Genomic DNA, 24,044 nt, shown 5'->3' on the forward strand with positions numbered 1-24,044 from the left:
ATTTTGAAAGGCATGTATATTTATAAACCCTTTTGTAATATTGAGTTATATAATTATTTAAGAGTTGGTCTCTATATGTTGTTAATGAAAATATTTATTTTGGGAGCTCCCCAATGTAAAGTTTTAATGATATTTGTATTGTTTATTTTCTTATAAATGGTCGTTTTTAAGTAAACGTAATGAGAAAAAGTTTGGTTAGCCACTCTGGTGGTTCCGTGTAGCATTCTAAATAGTCGATTGTGTGTCATACTGGTTTAGGGTGTTACGAATCCAAGTAATATTACCTTTAAGATACTTCATTAAATGTTTAAAAGCATTCTAGTGTTCGCTACTTGGGTTATGAGCTATCTACTAACTCTACTGAGAACATAAGAAATATATGGTCGAGTGTAATTCATTAAGAACATAAGACTTCCAATAATCTTGGCATACTCAATTTAAGAACATAAGAAATACTGGTATAAGGTTCTCACGGGGTTTACATCAAAGATATTAAATTTCTTTAATTCTTTTGCTATATAGTGAGATTGATTTAAAGAAAACCCTCTATCAGATTTATTAATTTTTACCCATAATATTACATCTACCTCTCCTAAATCAGTTATTTCAAATATGATAGATAAATTTTTTTAGTTTTCTTAATAGCTTCGATGCATGTACTAAAAATCAATAAGTCATTGACATAAAGACTAATAATAAAATAGTCTAATTCAAACATTTTAGTACACACACATGCATCAACATCATTAAATACAAAACTGTAACTAAGAATTATTTTGTGAAAATTTGCATACCACTGTTTTGGAGCTTGTTTGAGACTATATAAGGATTTTTGAGTCTACAAACCTTATCCTCCTTTCTAGAGACCATTTAAAAAGGCTGTCTTGACATCCATCTGATGCACCAGTAGATTGTGAATAGAAGCTAAGGCAAATAACACACGAATATAATAGATATTAGTCATAAGAGAATATGCATCGAAAAAATGAACTCCAAAATTTTGAATGAACCCCTTTACAACTAGTCTTGCCTTATACCTTTCTATTGAGACATCTGGTCTTAGTTTTTTTCTAAATACCCATTTATTACTAATGGGTTTACAACCCTTATGTAAGTCTACTGATTCCCCAGTGTGATTAGACAAGTAGATTCAAGCTTATCATTAATTGCATTTCTCCCAAAAAATAGCATCAATAAAATTAACAACTTCATCATAATTTTCTGGATCATCATCTATTAAAAACATATGAGCTATAGAATCGTTAATCGAATCTAATTCGTCAAGTTCAACTATAAATGATGTAAGTAAATTTAGACCAAAACTAGTTGTAGTTTTCTGTTTTTACTTCTTAGAGATTCATTGATAAGATCAATATCTCCAGCATGTTTATAAGATGATGAAGGAGTATGCTTATTATGAAACGAAATAGATTTTTTCAAAAGAAATAAATTTTCAAACAAGACAACATTTTTAGATTCACAAATTGAATAATCATTAAAAGACATAAATCAATAAGCTACACTATTCAAGGCATGCCTAATAAAAACAACATCAAAAGTTTTAGAACCAATAGAACTCTTTTTTCAAAGAAGGCAAACCTACTTTAGCTAAACACCCACACACTTTCAAATAATCCAGATTAGGGGCATAACATTTCCATAGTTCATAAGGGGTATATTCTAATTTTTTATTAAACACTCGATTAAGAATATCATTTTCACTAAGAACGGCCTTACCCCACATATTATTTGACAAGACTGAGTTTAATAAATGAGCATTCATCGTTTCTTTTATTTTTTATGTTTTTCCTTTTAGCTATACATTTTGTTGTGGGAAGTAGGAGTAGAGAACTCATGAATAATTCCATGTTTTTCACATATTTCTTTAAGAAAGTTAGAACTATATTCACCACCTCTATCGGATCTAACTTGTTTTATCTTTTTATCAAGTTGATTTTCTACTTCTTTCTTATAAATTAAGGAGGTTTGCTTAGCTTCATCTATAGACATTAATAGATAAACTTTTGTATACCTAGAGTAGTCATTTAGAAAAGTTATATACTAAAAATTTACCTCATTTTCTTTCTATGTTTTTAAAGTCTGCTAGATCAGTGTGAACTAATTTTAAGAGTATAGTTTTCCTTTCAGTAACCAATTTAACGATTGATCTAGAATGTTTAGCCTCAAAACAAATTTCACATTTACTATTGTTGTAGTTATCTAGAGTAGCAATAATTTGATTTTCTCAAGTATTTTAAGAGAGTATATATTTCATGTCCTAATCTAGTATGCTATAAATCAACATATTCAATAATATAGAAAGAAGTAGAATCTTTATTATTATCATTATTCATGGTCTCAAAAATAAATAGGCCCCTCACTAAGATAACTTTTTCCTACAAAATTACCCTTACGAATAAGCACAAACTTATCAGATTCAAACACAAGTTTAATTATTACCTTATTCAAGAGTCCACCACTAATAAAATTTCTACATAAAGCAAGAACATAGATAACATTACGCAAAGTCAAAGTTTTTCCAAAAGTAAGTTTGAGTAAGATCTTTCCTTTACCGAGTACTTTTGAAGTGGTGGAATTTCCAATGTAAACTTGTTCACCTTCAACTACATCTTCAACATCAGGGAACTTTTCTCTATTGGTACAGAAATCTTTAGAAGTGCCAGTGTTCATTATCCACTCGACATGATTTTGCACTAAGTTAACTTCAGAAATCACAACAACAATCACCTTATCTGGATCCTCCACCAAATTTTTTTGTGGTTTGATTTTATTTTGTTGAACTATATTTTGATATAACAATATAAGGCAAAATGTTTTTGGACTTGAATTGAATTTATTCAAAGTTTTCAAAAATAATTCAAAGTTATTTTAACTTGGAATTGAGCACAAAATATTTTTATGGACAAGCAGTACCAATACTGTTCTTACAATATCGATACCTCATGAACATTACCGTAACTGTTCATATGGTACCGATACCAAAGGTAAGGGAAGTATCGATACTCACTGTTAGTATCGATACTACCATCATTGCTCAAATTCCAGAATGTAAAAATGGTACCGATACCCAAAGGGGTATCGATACTACTTTACATAGTAGTATCGATACCATAGGTATATTATCGATACCATCAGGCCCAACGACTACTTAATGACTAGTTTAATTTAAATATAACAAAGGTAGTACCGATACTCCCTTTAGGAGTACCGATAACCTCTGTACTGGGTAATTTTATTTTGTAAAGATTTCATCCCCAAACGGCTAAAAATCATCCCCAACAACTATAAACGACCACAACTTCATTCCAACATATAAATACAAGATCAAGACACTTGAAGAAGGGTTACAACACCTATCAAAGCATCCAAACACAAGAGAAGAATTTTCCAATCTTATTTTATATCTCTTGTAAATATTTGTATTTTTAGTGAGCTAAATTTGTAAACACCCTACCTTTGAGAGGTTTTATTGTTTACGTCATTTTACTTTTTGTAAAAGGGGATTGGTTCTAGTTTAGCCAAGTGAAAAAATAGGGAGTGTAAAGGTTATCTCTTGGTCTTTGAACTTCATTGAGGGAGTTGAACCACTATAAATCTCTAAGCAAGATTTTTCTTATCCTTTAATTTCTCCTTACTCCCTAAAATCTACAAATTGGCAATTTCCACCCTTTTGATATTTTTCGGTTGATCAAATCGGGCCTCTTCAATCCTAACAATTGGTATAAGAGCTTAACTCATTATAAGGCTTCACATTCTTGAGATGATTCTCGAAGAAACTCTATTGATTCCCGACGCAACTGAGAAAGAGATGGCTTCAATCTTCGGTGCTTATTATGTTGAAGATTCACAATTGGTCAACAAGCCACCCTACTTCAATGGACCAAATTATGCCTATTGAAAGAATAGGATGATTTTCTTCATTCAATCTAACGATCTAGGAGCTTGGAACTCTATCATAAAAGGATACTCCACTCCACCCGGTGAGATGGATGATTGGAGTGATGGAGAGAAGAAGAAGTTTCAGCTCAATGTTAAGGCTATGCACATCCTCTTTTGTATATTAGGGTCGGATGAATATGGAAGAGTCTCCTCTTATTCCAATTCCAAGGAGATATGGGATAAGCTCCAAGTCACTCATAAAGGAATCGATGAAGTGAGGGAAACCAAGATAATGCTTCTCAACCATAGCTATAAAAATTTCAAGATGAAATCGGATGAAGATATCAAAGCTACGATGAATAAATTTTTCGTGATTATTAACAGTCTAAATTGATTTGGAGAAGTAATCCTTAACGAGAAGGTTGTGAGGAAGATGATATACTATTTTCCAAAGTCTTGGCAATTGAAGAAGACGACGATTATCAAAGCTAAAAAGCTAAAGTCTCCCACTCTCGATGAGCTTGTTGGTTCTTTTCTCACTCATGAGTTGATGATGAAGGAAGAGGAAAATGATAAAGAAAAGAAGGAAAAGAAGAATGAGGAAAATAAAAAGAAGGTAGGCATTGCCTTCAAATCCACCAATGATAGCAATCAAGATTTAAATGAAGAGGTGGATGAAGAAGATGATGAAGAAGAAGAGATGGTCAAGCTATTCAAAAAGTTCAAGAGATTCATGACTTCCAAGGAAGTGAAACATATATCGAGTAAGAAGAAGAGTTCCCTGGTGTGCTTTAATTGATAAAGAACGGGGCATGTCAAGTATAAATGTCCCCTCCTAAAGAAGAAGGGATCAAGAAAGAAAAAGGTATTTGTGGTGACTTGGAGTGATGAAGATGACTCCAATGATGAAGATGAAGTAGCTAACCTATGCCTCATGGACATCGAAGAAGATTCAATGGTAACTTCTAACTCAAATGAATTTGATTCTTATTCTTTTGACGAGTTACAAGTTGTTTCCAATGATTTGTATTTGACATTTGAGACCATGAGTTCCAAATATAAGAAATTAATTTCAAAATATAAAGTTGAAAATGATTTGATTTTGAATGCCAAAGTTGATTTTGAAAATCAAAATGAAACTTTGAAAAATGATTTAGAATTTTCAAAAATCAAAACCAATGATTTAGAAAAAGAAAATTTTGATTTGAAAGTTAAGCTTAAAAAGCTTAACAAATGAAAAATAGTCAATTTTTAAAAACAACTCATTATGTTTAAAAATAAAAAAATGCTCACATTGCCATTTTCATGGTCATTTGGAACATACTTGTCATTTGAAGAAAGAAAAACGTTTTAAAATTATACAAGTATGGGTTCCTAAAGGAACAAGGGGCATTGAAACTAACGTCCAAGGATCCAAAGCAATTTGGATACCAAAATCTACTTAAATTTCTCTTGTAGGTGTGTGGGAGCAATGGTGATAAAAGTGAAGATATTCGAATGCTTTAGCCACACTCGAAAAGGAATGGGTAACCTCTAAGCTTAAAAGCTTTTCAATTTTGCATAATTGGTTGCTCATTTGGTTTATGCATGCATGAGTTTTTGAACTTAAATGATTTTGTGTTGATTTTCTATCTCATGTATGTTGAAAAGGTGTTATGATGAATTTTTAAAGTTTTTAATGATTTTTTATAATTTTTAATTCATCATAATGAATTTTGGTCAAAATTGGGTTTAAATGCTAATGATATCTCTCTAACAATTGATATCATTTTTTAAAATTTTGACCTAAATTTAAATGTTTATGCATGTGGTTAAAATGACAATGATATCTTTCTAACAATTGATATCAAATTTTTAAATTGTATAACATTTTTTAAAGGCTTTATGTATATGCACTTAATTTCAACATTTAGCATTGCGTAAAGTATTTTAGACTTGAATATATTGAATTTCATGAGCTACTAACATGTTTGTTAATCTTTGTGAAATTTAGTTTTGTTTAAGTGTCAAGCTTTTCAAGTCAAATTTTTGTTTGGAATGCATTTTTTGAGGGGAAGCTTTGATCTTTCAAATGTTTTTAATGTCAAGTTTATCACCTACTCTCCAATGTTATTTTAGAACTTTAAAGTTGAATTATTTTTCATATAACAAAAAGGGAGAGAAGTATGGTTTGAAAAATTCAATTTTTTAATAAAAAAGAGGGAGTTGAACATTTTCATACTTTTTTCGACAATTGGTATCTTTTTCATTAAATATTTTAATAAGGGGAGTTTTGCCAAAAACAATTTTTCAATGAACATTTTCATACTTTTTCCGACAATTGATATCTTTTTATTAAATAATTTATTAAGGGAGAGTTTTGCCAAAAATAATTTTTCAAATGTTTTGTTATATCAAAAAGGGGGAGATTGTTGAACTATATTTTGATATAACAATATAAGGCAAACTGTTTTTAGACTTGAATTGAGTGCAAAATATTTTTCTTGACAAGCAGTACCGATACTGTTCTTACAGTATCGATACTGCATGAATAGTACTGATACTGTTCATATGGTACCGATACCAAAGGTAAGGGAAGTATCGATACTCACTAGGTAGTATCGATACTACCAGCATTGCTCAAATTCCAGAATGTAAAAATGGTACTAATAACTAAAGGGGTACCCATACTACTTTACATAGTAGTATCGATACTGTAGGTATAGTATCAATACCATCAGACCAAACGACTAGTTGACTTATAATTTAATTTAAATATAAAAAGGTAGTATCGATACTCCCTTTAGGGGTATCAATACCCTCTATACTGGGCAGTTTTATTTTTGCAGAGATTTCATCCCCTATACAGATATAAATCATCCCCAACGGCTATAAACAGCCACAACTTTAATCCAACATATAACTACATGATCAAGACACTTGAAGAAGGGTTAGAACACCTATCCAAACATTCAAACACAAGAGAAGAGTTTTCCAATGTTATTTTATATCTCCTGTAAATATTTATGTTTTTAGTGAGCTAAATTTGTAAACACCCTTCATTTGAGAGGTTTTATTGTTTAATTCTTTTTACCTTTTGTAAAAGGGGATTGGTTCTAGTTTAGCCAAGTGAAAACTAGGGAGTGTAAAGGTTATCTCTTGATCCTTGAAAAAAAAGAACAAATTAATGAATTTGTTAGAAAATCCTTAGTGAGGAGCTAAAGTAGTGGATGTAAACTTCATTGATGGAGTTGAACCACTATAAATCTCTGTGAAAAATTTTTCTTATCCTTTAATTTCGCCTTACTCCCTAAAATCTACAAATTGCCAATTTTCACCCTTTGTGATATTTTTCAATTGATTAAATCGAGCATCTTCAATCCTAACATATTTTGGTTTTTGTTCCTGTAGTGATCAGAGCGACTAAAGCACTGATAGGCTTTATGTCCTGCCTTTGCCACATACGTAGCAACTCACTAACTTGTTGGGTTTCTACTTCGCTAATGATTTCTTGAAGTTGGTTGACTTCTTAGGATGAGAATTATCATTCTTCTTAGGATTTATAGAGTTCCTATTTCTAGGACCAGGAGATTCCACCAAATTAGCCTTAAAAGAGAAATCCTTTTTAGAAACATAATCCTTATCTTTGAGGCAGTTCGCCCCTTCAATATTCATGTGACAGATAAGATCCTCCAAGGAAATATCTCGCTTTTTATGCTTTAGGTAATTTCTCGATCAATACATTGACTTAAAGGATTTCACACATCTTTATTCATTCCGTAAGGATATTTGAGACTAACTTTTTCATAAGCGTGAACTTGTTTCATTATTGGGTTATTGATACATGCATGATCATGCCCAACATTTTCCATAAGTTGATTATTCCATGGACATTTTTTTATTGTTGTTTCTAAGGGAGTTCTTCCTAACCCTATCTTATATTATATCATTTATACATTCTATTCTATCATAAACATGCATTCATATGTTAGTATAAATTATCATATTATTATTTCCATCCTATTCTTAGTTGATCATGTTTTTTATATCATTTAAATATATGCTATGATTACATATCATTTCTTATGATATTATTATTACATGTTTCCATTTATCATTTATTATGAATACCATGTTATATGATATTCATGCATACAACATATCCACATCTTTATGATTGATACACAAAGTTATGTTAAGTATGTTAGAATAGTCTTACATTCATTTTAGCATGATTAATTACATTTATAAAATGACAACATGATTAATTACTCATTTGTTAGCTCATGTGCATTCATTTTAGCTCCTAGGTCTTATACATTAGCTTACATATGTTATATCATTATGTACTTAGCTCATGACTTGCATTTATAGCTCATATCACTCAAACACCTCACGACATCATGTATTTTACCTTAAATGAGCTCACACATTGCTTATTTTATTTATTTATTAATTCCTATAGGTGAAACACAAAGCAAGGCATATTATGGTAGCTTGGTTAGCTAAAAGGACAAGTATAGCATCTCACACTAGCCCATGAACATTATGGTAGCTCATTTAATCACTTAAGGAGCTTCAACTTAGTTGGAGAAGCTAGCATGTAGCTGAAATTAGCTGGAGGAGAGCTTTGGACTAAATTACTGAAAAGTGGACTAAAGGTAGCTGGAAGTAGCTGAGGAGCTAAGAAGACCAAAGCTAACTAGCTTGAGTTCATCAAGCTGTAACTCACCTAGTTAGCTACTAAGACACTTACCTAGCTTACCATTGAAGCTAGTTTATCTCTAGGCTGCGCATGGACTTCAAGACATCATCCTACGGTTGCAACCTCACGAAAACATTGCAAGAAGACCCATGTGAATTCAAGTAGGCTGCCATGTGCATCATTCAAGCATGTGCACTCCATGTGACATCATATAGGCGCCAAAACACCAAGGGATGCTTCCTATTCGGCCAAAGACTCATTCCTCTTCATTGTTGGCACCAAGTAATTTCCAAATGCATGCAAAACATCATTAGGACATACTAAAATTTAGTTTCTTCATTAAAGTCTTGTTTTTTCATTAAAAATCAAGTATTTTCAAAGGGGTTTCAACCTTAGCCGAACCATCATGTATCTATTCGGCCTAAACCCTTTGAAAACTATAAATAGGCTATTCCATTTCATTTGTAAACACACCTCGATTTTAATATAAGTGAGATTATTCTCTTTTCTCAAGTCCTTGTGACTTTTATCGACTTATCAAGTAATTTAATTACTTGTGGCATCAACCCCTCTTTCCTTGATACATGTGGTTCCTATCTCCCTATAAATAGTGGGTCCAAGTCCTTTGTTACCACCCATTAGAAAGATTTGTAAGAATGGGTCTTTGCTCATTGTAGCACTAGTTCTTCCTTGGTCATTCTAAGATACTATTCTCACCAACCATCCTTTGTTTCATCACCCATACCATAGCCATATCAACATACTTCCGCTACCATTTTTCATAACATAAATAGCCCTCCCTTTCACCTTTACATCTACCACCAAACCATCTATTTGAGACATTCACTTATGCAGGTTGTTTTGCTTCCTTCCTTGATCCACAATCAATTATAGGTATGAGTACCTTACATCACTTATTGTCACTAATCTAAAATTTTAGCCACTCACCAATGACATACTTCTTGATTCCTGCATCATCGGGACTGTATTTATTTTCCAAGGTCTCCCATATGGATTTGGCATATTTATCTTTGATAAACAAAACAAAAAGATTATTGGCCATGTGCAACCCCCTCAGACTGATACGAATGACATAATCTGATTCGGGGTATCACATTAGGTCCACTGGAGTAACCCACAATAAAGCCCCATGAAAAATAATTTTTTGCTAAACCATTTCAAATCATAAAACAATTATAACTAAAATACAAGTTAAGAAATCATTCAAATATTAAAACAAGTTTTAATCATACACAATATCGTAAAATTTACAGACTCTATATAAAAACAAATATGACCTACATGCCCCCTAATTACATATGTGTTGTGCTTTACAAGCAAAGTCGAAGGAACTCCCATACTAATACTACTAATGTTGCACAATATCAATTTCTTTAACCTAAAAAGGTGAGTTACAAAGTGAGCTTTGGGAAAACATAGTAATACAGAACTACCAGATGATGCTGAAGGACATACACATGAATGAGAAAGCATAAAACTTGCTTATTGATCCACACATATACAAGTTCCAGCAATGAGTTGAGGTTCAACTAATATTTCTTCAGGTAATAGAAAGTACACTTACAGCTTAGAGGAAATGTTCATATAAACAAATTTAGGAGTTTGAAAACGGGTGTTTAGTGTGCTCTCAAGAAACTAGAAAGAAACGTAAACATAGTTTAAAAATAATAGTAGTAGATTATCTCAGTAAACAAAATTTTAAAATCATTATAATAACCTCCAACCGAACAACGATATGTAGTTCCCTATAACTCTATCTATAAAGACTTACAGTAGGCCCATTGGGTGTAGGAGTCAACCTAAGGGAATGCCTTGGGGTCTTAGAGCATACCCAAGAAATATCTTGGGGCCTCAGAGTCGACCCAATGGAGTACCTTGGGGCCTGAGAGCCTACCAAAGGAATACCTTGGGGCCTGAGAGCTGACCCAAAGGAATATCTCGGGGCCTAAGAGCCTACCTAAGAGTCACCTTAGGTTTGTAAGGATTTACCAGCTTGATCAGTCCTGAACCTCCATACTCCATAATCCTACATGTATCCCAGTAAAAAAACTTATACAGTAAACGGTGATTATATGATCCATCAAGTATGCATATTACATTTTTCTGTAAATCTGGTAACCATATAACATAGATTAGACAACTATAGTTTATGACCGGTATCCAATAAATTAGTATATGGATCATCAAAAACAATTATAAATCAACCAGTTATCAAAAAATAAAATAAAATTGTCGTATAGAGCATAGAGGGTGTATATATTTTTCAAAGGGACTTAATATTTATCAGAAAGGAAAAAAAGATGAAACTTTGGTAGATTGACTAGATTTCAGATACGTGGTCCCTATTAAAATGTTCGATTACTAAAAAAATATAATCAACATTTAGGAACTAATGCTTAAAGAACATTTAAAATTTGGATGTAATTGGAAGGCATTCATTAACATTTACATCATAATTATATAAGATTCAGATGTAAGAGACATGATTCCACTATTTAGCATGTCAAGGGGCATTTCAAATATGTTGATTACTCGAGTATTCTTAGTAATTTGCTCCAAAAAGGGTGGAACGATAATTTATGAAATTCAAGATTCATGTCGATTTATCAGGATATCGGGTCAACTCGAACTGAATAAATCTTATCACTACGATACGTGTCAGTTATTCAGATCATGATACATTGCGGATATTTACTTTTAACACTTGCTGGACTAATTGAACTGACGACCTTCAGAGTCATCGCTGAACGGGTCTTGAAGAACTGGACTAGTATTTCGGTGGTATTTATTATTATTCTATATTGCAAAATATCCAGAGTAACTAACGTTTAGGTTGTCTCCATAACCTTTAGGTGTCGTTACAATATTTAATGCTTCACTGGTACTTTCAGAATTTTTTCACAAACATTTCGATAATTGAGATCATGAGGGTACTTGGGTCATTTTAGTACTCGGGGTTATTCTGATTATTATGTTCATGTTATTTTGGCTATTTTAGGGTTCTAATGACATTTTGGTCATTTCAAAACTCCAAGATAATCCATCCAATTCACTTATTTTAGTGACATGTCGTACGTTCAAAAATTTAGTCTCTAAATGATCATTCAAAAATAGGAGATCAATATATTTTGAAATACTCAAAGATAGAAATTGGTTTTCGAGGCTTTTTGAACAGATATGTATTTAAATTGTGATTCAATGATTTTGATGGAATAAAATACGAGTTCCCATATCGATTCCACTATAACGATATTCTTTTACAACTTTTCACTTTAAGGTATTTTCGTCATTTCATGCAATTTAGTCGAAAATGGTACTTTCAGTAATTTAGTCTACAAGTGTTTGCTCAGAAATCGTAATTTCTATGCCTTTTTGCCAACTCAGAGGTTAAATTCAGATATTGGGATTTTTTCTAACATAAACAAGTTTTTAATAGGTGAACCAATAGTTTTATCGGATCAAGCACGGGTCCTCATGTTAATTCGGGTCATTATGACCTTGCAAAGGTAATTTTGTAATTTTTTATCCCATATTTATTGCATTAAAACTTTTGACGTGAAGTGTCGAAAATTAAGAATTCTGGGGATTATTCAATTATCATTTGTTCATTAAAATTAGAATTATTCCTTATTAATCTTCTAGTCTTTTATGCGAGTTGTACGAGTCTTATTCATTTTATTATCTTTTTACCGCATTTGCATCGAGTCTAACAATAATTAACTACACATAATAGATCAATCATTTTTATTCATACATTTAACAATTATCAAATAATTCCATAAAGCACACAAAAAGTAGTAGTGTATTACCTCAATTTTTAAACACATCGATTGACCATTTAAAACTCATTTGATCGCTCTTAAACTTAAATTCAACGTCCCATAATATTTCAGATACATAAAAAAACAAATTGCATCAGAAAAAATATTTAATTAAAAAATAAAATTAGAAGATAAAATGCTAAAACCAATTTACTATGTTTGAATTTAACGAAACAAACTTTAGATTCGAATTTAAGACGATAAAAAACATAAAATATGAAATTGACCTTTTTGTCAAAGTCAAAGTGAAACTCAACCAAGGGTTAAAGTCGATGGTTTATATAAGTCAGCGGCTTGAATCGGCTCAACTCGGTTAAGAGGCTCAGCTTAATCCAGACTGCTTGGTTCAGTTAGTAAACATTCCCCAGGGACGGTGTGTAGGGAACATATGACACCATCTTCTCCAGATTTCAACACCGGGGAAATTTTAAGTCACTTGCCATTATTGATTCAGGACAGAGAGCTACGTAGATGGCATTTCACGGTGGTCAAGACTTCCCCTAACTTCATTTTCTTCGATCTCTTCCACCGCGATAGTGTTGGCAGTAACAGAGGCACCAGTCGATGCGGGATGGCAAGTTGATCCTATTGGCACTAGCTGTGAGGGCTACGAACAATTGGTTGACGATGAAATAGTGAAAAATAGTGATGGGAGTTTGGGATTTTGATAAATCTACACGACTGTATTTACGGTGAACAACGAGGTGTTTCAAAGCATGGTTAATCAAGCTTTGTTCGCCGAAAAATATCAGCCACACTGACAGGGGCTATGTCAAACACGACGACTGAATGACGATGACTCAGGGCTTAGACGAAGACGGGAACTAGCTCAATTTGGGAATTTTACAATTTTTGTGATTTGGCCCGAATAAGATTAGGAGAGATTTGAGGATTTAAAATCCCAATAGACTAATTTAAAATATACTTTTACCATAAATAGGCACAAATAGGCTAGGGCACAACTCTCCATGCATGTTGGTCACAGGCTCATATCATGCCAAACACTCCTTTATTGTTTATTTTTTTTTCTCTGTAGACATAAAATGGTAAATCAGTGCTAGGTCCCTAAACTTTTTTAAACTTAGAAAATTAACCTAAAACTTTGAAAGATCCAACAATTGTAGGTGGGTTGAACAACTAGTAGTTAACTTCTAGTTGTTCAAAGAAGATGATCATTCTCTGGGACTAACGACAGTCAAAGACATGTATTTGTTAAGCACATATGAAAAATCACTTCTAAATTATAAGAACTAAGTACTACAAAACAAATAAATTAGCATTGACAAGTACATTAAAACAAAATAAACAATATGAAAATGTTATTGTGTCATGGTAGTCCACTACTTTAGAAGCAAATTCGCCTCGAATAGTGAAATCGAAAAAATGGATGATCGCCCCAAAGGTTAACACAACACTCTTTGTTTCGTACACTCGAAAGAAGAAGTTGAAACTCAGTTGATTTCTCTTTTCTTGAAGGTCAAAAAATATGGAAAAATATAGGAAGATAATCGATTTTGATCGACTAACAAAAGATTAAAATAAATAAATAAATAAAAACATAAAAAGCTTGAGAGAATGGACAATAATTAATAAAATGATGCTTGTGTTAAATGAGCGAGTAAAAGTAAAAACCAAGCCTCCTTTATATAGGTTTCATATAGGGGTAAAATTGGAAGAAAATGGGATAAAAATCCCAACATTCTCTACCAAAATCCTCACCAACCTCTCTCTTGTTTCTCTAACAAAATATATCTATATCTTTAATAATCAACTTTGAAAAAGTAAAAGTATAATTTGTTTACATATTTGAATTATTCATGATCTTCAATAACGAACACCAATTAAGTTCAAGCAATGCTTAAATTTAATTGTAGGGAGTAGTTTGATCACCATGTTACAAGATTGTCATGAGAACTAACTTTACTCGTAATAATATCACCTTGAGTAATTACATCACTCACAAAGTGATAGCGAGTATCAATATGTTTAGTATACTCATGAAATATTCGATCTTTCATTAATAATATGACACTTTGACTGTCAAGGAACATCATACTGATGTGAAGATCTTTATTAAGTTCATCAAAGAGTCCCACTGCATTAGAGTATGGAACACGTGATATGTATTCTACCTTCACATCAGATCTTGGCGAACAATCCAAGGAAAGTGTGAAGTGAGCTACCAGGAAAGTGCTCACGGGCTTCACACTCTACATGTTAAACATGTGAATAACTTTTTCAATCTACCTTTTTCACTTGGGTACAATTTACCTGTTTTTCTTTTTATTCTAATTTTCATTCTGGGTATCTTATTCGCAAGACCTAGATATTTCATCTCAAACTCCTTATTAAGTTGTTTTTCACCTATCTTATCTTTTCTTTATTGTTTGCCGCTATCAACATATCATTAACATAAAGGAGGGAATATATAGGTGAACCATCACAATTCTTTTTGAAGTAAACACAACTATCAAAATTTCTTCGCTTAAAATCAATAGAAATCATAATAGAGTCAAACATCTTATATCATTGTTTGGACGAACTTATAAAATTCTCGGGGGATGAAAACATATTTTCAATAGAAATACATAGAAAAAATATAAAAATATGGTAATTTTAAATTTTCAGGGAGGTGACTGCCCCTGTCAAGTCTAGTTTTAAGATTTTTGGGGCCTAAGAGAATATAAAAATTGGACCTCTAAATCTCTAATTATAAGTATTGAAAAAAATTGAATTGTAAGAGTAAGACAATAAATTAATTTGTCTCATAAACTATTTAATACAAATATTAAATTTTAAATTGAAAACATCAAAAAAATATTGATTAAACATTTAGCTACTCATACAAAACAATTATGACCCTCCTTAAAAAGACTGGAGTTAAATTTTAGCAATATCCATCTTATCAAAAATAATAAAATAATAATTATTAGGAAATTGAAAAAATAATTTAAAAGTGCTATATAAGCATCGTCATTAATTAACAATGAGTGATCAGAATAAAAATAAAACATAGCATCAAATATAATTTTTTAAAAAAATAATAATGAAATAATTAAAAAATAGATGAAGAACTAAATTATAATATCCTTTTTCTAATTGAAGGTGGACTAAGCTGGACAGATGCCACACCTGCTCAGGCTCAACTACGAGTCATAGTGTAAACAAGTCAAGTTGAGTTCGAGTATTGCTGATCTCAACTCAACTCGACTTGAACTCAAAATTCTAAACTGAAGCTCGTGAGCAGCTCGAAAGGGCTCGAAATGAAAAAAAAAACTTAAACTTAACTCGATTGAAGCCTCAAATTCAAATTTAAACTTAAACTTTAAATACATGAAAACCTTACTGTATTTAAAAAAACAACCAATAAATGTTAATCTTAATATATTATATTTTTAAGATGCTCACGAGTTTTTCGAGTCGAGTATCAAGTAGCTCGTTTCGGCTCGTTAAAAACTCAAGTCAAACTCGAGCTAGAGTCGAATCCATTCGATATGAGTATTTATCGAGCATTGACAAAGTCAATCTTGAATAGCTTGCGAGCTGTCTCTTCTCATTTACAATCCTAACTATGACCCTACTCATAGTTTGAAAATTGCTCAAACTAATAATAAGAAGTTATGAATGGCACCCCAAAGAGGATCACTTTATGTTTTGGTATGCATAATACTTTAAATATATTTAATTTTTTTATTAGTAATCACTAGTTATAAATGTTGTGTATATATATATATTGAAACTCTGATTAAAACTGATATAAATACCGTTAATGATTTATTAAATGATTATATCTTACAAAAAGACGGATTTTATGAAATTTTATTTGTGTGATCTCTAAGATCTAATCCTAGTGTTTTAGCTGAAGAAAATCGCCTCAGTGACCAAAAATGCCTTATAATATACGATTTTAACCAACTTTTTTTTGATTTGCCAAAATGACCAACAAAATCGCAACGCGATATCAAAACCGCAACGCGATTTAGAAAAGCGCAACGTTGAAAAGAAGATCGCAACACGATCTTCCAAGAATCGCAATGCGATTCATAAAATCGCAACGCGATCTTCCAAGAATCGCAACGCGATTCAGAAAATCGCAACGCGATTCAGAAAATCGCAACGCGATTCAGAAAATCGCAACGCGATCTTCCAAGAATCGCAACGCGATTAAGAAAATCGCAACGCGATTCCAAGAATCGCAACGCGATCTTCCAAGAATCGCAACGCGATTAAGAAAATCGCAACGCGATTCCAAGAATCGCAACGCGATCTTCCAAATCGCAACGCGATTAAGAAAATCGCAACGCGATTAAGAAAATGAGTAAATTCTTTCAAAAGTTGTTGCATTTGTTTCTTTCAAAAGATATATTTGTTTCTTTTCAACGTTGCGCTTTTCTAAATCGCGTTGCGGTTTTGATATCGCGTTGCGATTTTGTTGGTCATTTTGGCAAATCAAAAAAAAATTGGTTAAAATCGTATATTATAAGGCATTTTTGGTCACTGAGGCGATTTTCTCTTTTAGCTGGGTCTAAAGGATCATAATAGCAAATGCCCTGATGGCAAGCACGTGTCCTAAGGGGTTTGGACTCCTGGGTTTGAACCAGCACCCCAAATCAAATTATATTTTAAATAATAAATGGTAAATCCATAGATCGAACCCCAAGTTTCGTAGAAAACTCTCAGTGATTTTCCATTTTACCCTTATAATTTTGTAAAAGAATTAATTTCACCCTAACAAGGAACGAACATGTAATTAAATTCTAACTTTTTATCTATTAATTGCATATTTATTTAAATCATTAAATCATTTAACCAAAGTATCATGATTGAATTCTATCATAAAAAAATTATAAAAAGTTCTTCGAAACGTGCCTAGTAAGTTTGTTGAAGGCTATAGAGGGAAAAGATAAAAGGAAAGAAATGTGCGTGATGATGATCTAGGTAAAGTTGGAAATGTCGGCAAGTTTGAAATATTTTTATTTCTCTGATTATTAGTTTGATTAAGGGATAAATAATATTTAAATAGATAAGGTGTGTAAAATTCATTAGTTTTGTAGAAAGCTACTTTTCGACCTGGTTTAGCCGACAAAAAGGGTAAAATTCATTTTTGATATCGAGTGGATTTCTCTATTGAGGAATAAGTTTCGATGATATATAAATCAATCACTATGTAATTTTTAAATAGAATAATAAAAAATATTTATCAAATCAAATGTCTAATGATCAAATATAATTAACAAATTTGTACAAATAGTAATTATTCATTAAATAATTTTAGCATAATTGTTTTATATTTACCTAAGTAACATAATTTAATATATTAATACTGGCAAGTCATTTTATATTTAATCTTTAGATAGCAGTAAATGAACCAAGTAATTTCAATGGCTAAAAAATTATTATTATCTCTTGAAATCTCAATTTTAAGCATCACACAAGTAGACTTGTATAAACGTTCACTGCTAACAAGGACGAAACGCTGAAGAGACTAGAGGGAGCCATGTGTCACGGACTTAGCCTAGTTGGTTCGGTTGCTAATCCGTGTGGCACTCGAAAGGGACGCTTCCCAACCAAGTCAGCCTTAATCTCGTAGATCTGATCAAGTATAAACAAACATCGCGTTAGATCTTTATAGCCACATGGTCCTTCGACCAATAATCCGAGCCCGTGGGGCATAGCGGATGCACACCTCAACCCCCGGACTTCTCCGAGAGAAAAATGTTTTATTAATAAAAAATCGGGTTACAGAAGACTCACCCACACCACCGATTAGGCCGTAGGGGCGGCCCTCGATGGTGTTCACAAGACACGTACCTTTACCTGTGGATCAGCCCAAACTCTGCCGGCTGTCCACCCCCTACATATATGCGAAAACAAAATAACAGAAATGCTACCTATAGACGTTGAAATGCTCGAACAGGGGACAGTAAGTCATACCCCTACTACCTACCTAAAACATTAAAATGCTTGAAAAGAGGACAAGCTTGTTCTACCCTGCCACTAGGCCCTATACATGGTTGGCCTTGGCGTACCTACCCGGTTGTGGCCCCATAAAAGGGACGGTCACGACAATCTCCCCCACCTAATTTGTCGACGTCCTCGTCGACTGCTTGGCCTGAAACTCTTCAATCTGTTCCTTAAATGCCCTGAGATCATACTCTCTTTCCCAAGTGTTCTCTTCCTGATCAAAGCCTCCCTACTTGACTAGATACTCCCGTCTTTGCTTTCCACCCACCTTAACAATTCTCCCTGCTAGAATCTCGTCAACATGACGCTGTGAGGGTGGTTGTGTGCCGATTGACTCCCTGGCAGACATACTCTGATTATCGATATTGGGATCGGTGTGAAACAGCTTCAAATTGCTCACATGGAAGACAGGGTGAACTCTCATCCAAGTAGGAGGGTCAACTTTGTACGAAGCATTCCCCACCTTTGCTACTATTGAGACTGGACCCTCGTACTTACGCACCAAGCGACGATCCCTCTGGCGTAAAAATCTAAGTTGTTCTGGCATCAACTTGACTAGCACCAAATCTCCAACCTGAAAGTGTAGGTCTCGCCTGTTACGATCTGCGCATTTCTTCATACGCTTCGTTACTTTCTCTAAGTAAGCCTTGGCAATCTCCATATTCTGCTTCCACTCCCCCACAAAATTTGAGGCACGAGGGCATCTACCTTGAGAGGTCTCATCCACAGTGTGAGGAAGTCTTGGCTGCTGACCTGTCACCAGTTCAAAAGGGCTTTTATTAGTAGACGAACTCTTTTGTGAATTAAAACATAATTGCGCCACATCCAATAATGGAGGCCAGTTCTTCTGATTGGCCTGAATAAAGTGCCTCAGGTACTCCTCTAAGAGTCCATTAAATCGCTCAGTCTGACCATCTGTTTGAGGGTGGTAACTCGACGAAAAGTTGAGTTGTGTCCCTAATAACTGGAACAATCCTTTCCAAAATTTCCCAATAAATCTTCCATCTCGGTCACTGACTATGCTCTGAGGAATGCCCCAATATTTCACCACATGTTTGAACACCAACTTAGCAGTCTCTTTCGCCGAACAATACTTTGATGCTGGTATAAAAGTGGCGTACTTCGAGAACCTGTCCACTACCACCAAAATTGATCCAAGATCTTCTACTCGAGGCAAGCGTGATATAAAATCCAAGGAGATACTCTCCCAAGGTAGAGCGGGTACAGGTAGTGGCTCGAGCAACCCAGCAGTCCTCTGTCGATCTACCTTATCTTGTTGACAGATAAGACATGTCTTGGTGTAATCCATCACATCTTGGCGCATTTGAGGCCAATAATACCCTTGTCCTAACAAAGCAACAGTACGCCTCCAACCCGGATGCCCGACCCATGGGGTATCATGACATTCCTTCAACAGCTTCTGTCGTAGGTTTCCAGCTCGAGGAACAAACATTCGTGGCCCTTTTGTCATCAATAAGCCATTTTCTATCCAAAAACATTTCGAAACACCCTTTTTAACCATCTCCATAAGGGCCTCCACTTGCGGATCTTGCTTGGAAAAGTTCACAAGGAGCTGACAAATTTCATTGGACACTCTACTAGCGGATATAGGGGCCACACATCGGAGTGCTGTCAAATCTGCCCTGCGACTCAAAGCATCAGCAACCTGATTCTTTTTCCCCGCCTTATGCTCAAAGTTGAAGTCAAACTCGGCCAGAAACTCTTGCCATCTAGCTTGCTTTGCTGTTAGTTTTGGTTGTGTAAGGAAGTGGCTAACTGCTGTATTATCGGTCTTTACCACAAATTTGGAACCCAACAAATAATGCCTCCAAATCCTCAAGCAATGAATTACTGCGAGAAGTTCTTTCTCTGGAGCCGTATATCTCGCTTCAGTTTCATTTAGCTTCCTACTCTCAAACGCCACGGGATGTTTGTCTTGTAAGAGTACGCCTCCAATTGCATAGTCGGATGCGTCTGTCTCTACTACTAGAGGTTTTTCCAGGTCTGGTAAGGTAAGCACTGGTTCACTGATTACAACCTTCTTTAAATCGTCAAAGGCCTCTTGACAGTCCTTGGACCAAACCCACTCGCAGCCTTTCTTCAGCAAATCGGTGAGTAACTTTACTCTACGAGAATAACCTTCTACGAATCGTCTATAATAATTGGCCAAACCAAGGAAAGATCTAATCTCACTAACATTTTGTGGGGTCGGCCACTCCTGGATAGCCTTCACCTTCTCTTTACCCATACGAATGCGCCCTCGTTCAATGATGTGGCCCAAAAATTAGACTTGTGTTTGGGCGAAAGCACATTTCTCCTTCTTTACAAACAACCGATTTTCCCGTAATCTCGTCAGCACCAACCGAAGATGCTCCAAGTGCCCTTCTATCGAATTGCTAAAAATCATTATATCGTCCAAGTAGATGACTACGAATTTATCGAGATAGTCATGGAACACCTGGTTCATTAAAGTGCAGAAAGTAGCGGGAGCATTGGTTAGTCCAAAAGGCATAACGAGAAATTCAAATGCTCCATACCGAGTTACACATGTCGTCTTTGGCTCATCCCCTTCGGCCACTCTCACTTGATGGTATCCCGACCTGAGATCCAACTTCGTGAAATACTTAGCATTACTCAGCTGGTCGAACAAATCAACAATCAACGGAATGGGATATTTATTCCTGACAGTCACTTTGTTTAATGCTCTATAATCAACACATAATCTCAAACTCCCATCATGTTTTCTCTGGAATAACACAGGTGCCCCGAAAGGTGACTTCGAGGGTCGAATAAATCCTGCTTGGAGCAACTCATCCAACTGTTTCCTCAACTCTGCCAACTCCGGAGGACTCATCCGATATGGGCATTTCGCAGGAGGTTTTACTCCCGGAATTAATTCAATCTCATGGTCCACCAACCGTCTAGGGGGCAACTCTTTCGGCAATTCACCCGGCATTACATCCTCAAAGTCTCTCAGCACTTCTTGAACATTCCTGGGCACCAGGCCAGGATTGTCATCCTCTTTAGAAATTGGAAAGACTAAGAAGGAGGGCTCCCCTTTTTTTCACCCCTCTCTTAAATTGGATAGCGGACAATATCTTCTTCCCAGGACGAGGGAGAATCGTAGCTGGTACCACACATGGCTGCTCCCCCATGAACATTAAACAACTTGATGCCGGAACAGGAATCACCTGGGATGCCATCATAAAATGGAGCCCTAATACCACGTCAAAATCATCCATATGGGAAACAGTGAAATCTACACTTCCTTCCCAAGACCCAAGCTTGATACTGACCCTCTTCACACCTCCACATATCATTGAAGCGGCAGAGTTAACTGCTTTCATTTGTCCCACCTCCTTGGTGACAATCAACTTACATCTCTCCGCTTCCTCAGGAGAGATAAACGTATCTGTGGCCCTTGTGTCGACTAGAGCTTTAGAGGTTTTCCCATTTACTGAGATGTCCACATACATCAATCCCCTCTCTGGTTCTTTCCTCAAGTTACTCAACTGAGACTGTAATGCAGTTATGAATCGGATGGAGCCCATTCTAGCCGGCTCAGGTTCAGTATCTCCCATGGGAGCGTTCACTCTTTCTCCGTCCTTTGTTGTTGCAACCATGGCATTAAAAGCACTTCGTTGTGGACACTCTACAACCCGATGAGGTCCATTGCAAAGAAAACACCTTAACGAGGGTCTATTCCCTCCATTGCTCGATCCAGGACCAGTAGGGACTTTATTTTGAGCTGGGTCCCTTCCAGGGACTCTTCTATTTGCTCCCCAACTCGATGTTTTCTCCCCTCGAGCCAACTTGTTCCCGCTAACCTGTTGGGTGTTAGCTCCACTCACAGAAGGCGTCTTGCGCTTTCCAGGATGATCGTTATAATCATTAAGGCACTCGGCAGCAGCTATCGCTACTGTCAAATCTTGAACCTTCTGTCTCTGCAACTCGAGTCTAGCCCATGGATTGAGCCCTTCAAGAAAATGAAACAACTTATCTCTTTCTGACATATCCTTTATATCCAACATCAAGGTTGAGAACTCTCTCACATACTCCCGTATAGTCCCACTGTGGGATAATTCCCTTAGCTTCTTACGAGCGTTGTAATCAACATTCTCGGGGAGGAAGGAGGTCTTCAACTCCTTCTTTAACGCATCCCAAGTAGTAATGGAGCACACTCCATCTTTGAACTTGGACCGCCACCATAACTTGGCGTCACCACCTAGATACATCGAAGCCATTGCCACCTTATCTTCCTCAGACTCCGTGCGCATAGCCCGAAAATACTGCTCTATGTCAAATAAGAAATTCTCAAGCTCTTTAGCATCCCTCGCTCCATCAAAGCGTTGAGGATCATGGATCTTGGCTCGTATGCCCACTCTTTCAATAGGGTTTGCGGTCAAACTAGCTACCGCTGCCTGAAGCACACTGACTTGAGCCTTCAGCTCATCATACCCAAGTTGTATCACGCCTATGGCATCTCTTGCCTCATTGCCCAAATCAGTCACTGTCTCAAGCAAATCTTCTTGGGTCTCCTCTACTCTCCTCATACGATCACCAGATATCATATGAGCTCTAAGGGCAGCTAGTGCGGCTTCGATCTCTTCTAGCTTCCGTCGATCAACCGAACCAGTCTCTTGTACAACTGGCTCGGTAGCTTCCTGCTCTACACCTCTGTGAGAGCTTGTCGATCCGCCATTTCGTGTGCGAACCATTCTTGTAACTCGCTGGCACCTCTATGCCTGCAACACAAATAAGCACAATCGTGCCTAAATTAGAAAGGAAAAGAGCACCGCTGTGCTGAATCCATAGCACCTCTGTGCTAGAATTAACGATTGAGCACCTCTGTGCTTCAATCGAGAGCTGACACCTCTGTGTAGCCAAAAGTGATTGAGCACCTCTGTGCTTCAATCGAGAACTGACACCTCTGTGCAGTTAAAAAAAAAAATGACTGAGCACCTCTGTGCTTCAGCCGGGAGCTAACACCTCTGTGTAGCTAAGATGATTGAGCACCTCTGTGCTTCAATCGAGGACTGACACCTTTGTGCAGCCAACTATGATTGAGCACCTCTGTGCTTCAATCTAAATTCTGGCACCTCTGTGCATTGGAATGATTGAGCACCTCTGTGCTACAATCTAAAATCAAGCACCTCCGTGTTTTTACAAATGACCGAGCACCTCCGTGCTGCGGCCTGAGGTGAAGCACCTCTGTGCTAGGTTTAGCACTTGTGCACAGCTGTGCCTCAAGCATGTAACAAGCACTATCATTCTTTACTCAACAAAATGAGCACCTCCGTGCTTTTAGTAAATGAACACGCTCCTCTGTTCTCTGATACCAAGTGTCACGGACTTAGCCTAGTTGGTTCGGTTGCTAATCCGTGTGGCACTCGAAAGGGACGCTTCCCAACCAAGTCAGCCTTAATCTCGTAGATCTGATCAAGCATAAACAAACATCGCGTTAGATCTTTATAGCCATATGGTCCTTCGACCAATAATCCGAGCCCGTGGGGCATAGCGGATGCACACCTCAACCCCCGGACTTCTCCGAGAGAAAAATGTTTTATTAATAAAAGAAATATCGGGTTACAGAAGACTCACCCACACCACCGATTAGGCCGTAGGGGCGGCCCTCGATGGTGTTCACAAGACAC

The 24,044-nt window shown here is 35.5% G+C and overlaps 1 protein-coding gene across 1 annotated transcript; it reads right to left on the bottom strand.

Moving 5' to 3' along the window:
• Nucleotides 1-20,674: 20,674 nt before the first annotated feature.
• On the bottom strand, nucleotides 20,675-23,108 carry LOC120136447. Its single transcript, XM_039152483.1, has 2 exons — nucleotides 21,484-23,108; nucleotides 20,675-21,383 (listed from the first exon to the last, which is right to left on the bottom strand). The coding sequence occupies exons 1-2, from the start codon at nucleotides 23,106-23,108 to the stop codon at nucleotides 20,675-20,677; spliced, it is 2,334 nt and encodes a 777-aa protein (XP_039008414.1).
• Nucleotides 23,109-24,044: the final 936 nt, after the last annotated feature.

This window comes from Hibiscus syriacus, unplaced genomic scaffold (genome assembly GCF_006381635.1).
Source record: "Hibiscus syriacus cultivar Baekdansim isolate YM2019G1 unplaced genomic scaffold, ASM638163v2 tig00110630_pilon, whole genome shotgun sequence".
NCBI lineage: Eukaryota > Viridiplantae > Streptophyta > Magnoliopsida > Malvales > Malvaceae > Hibiscus > Hibiscus syriacus.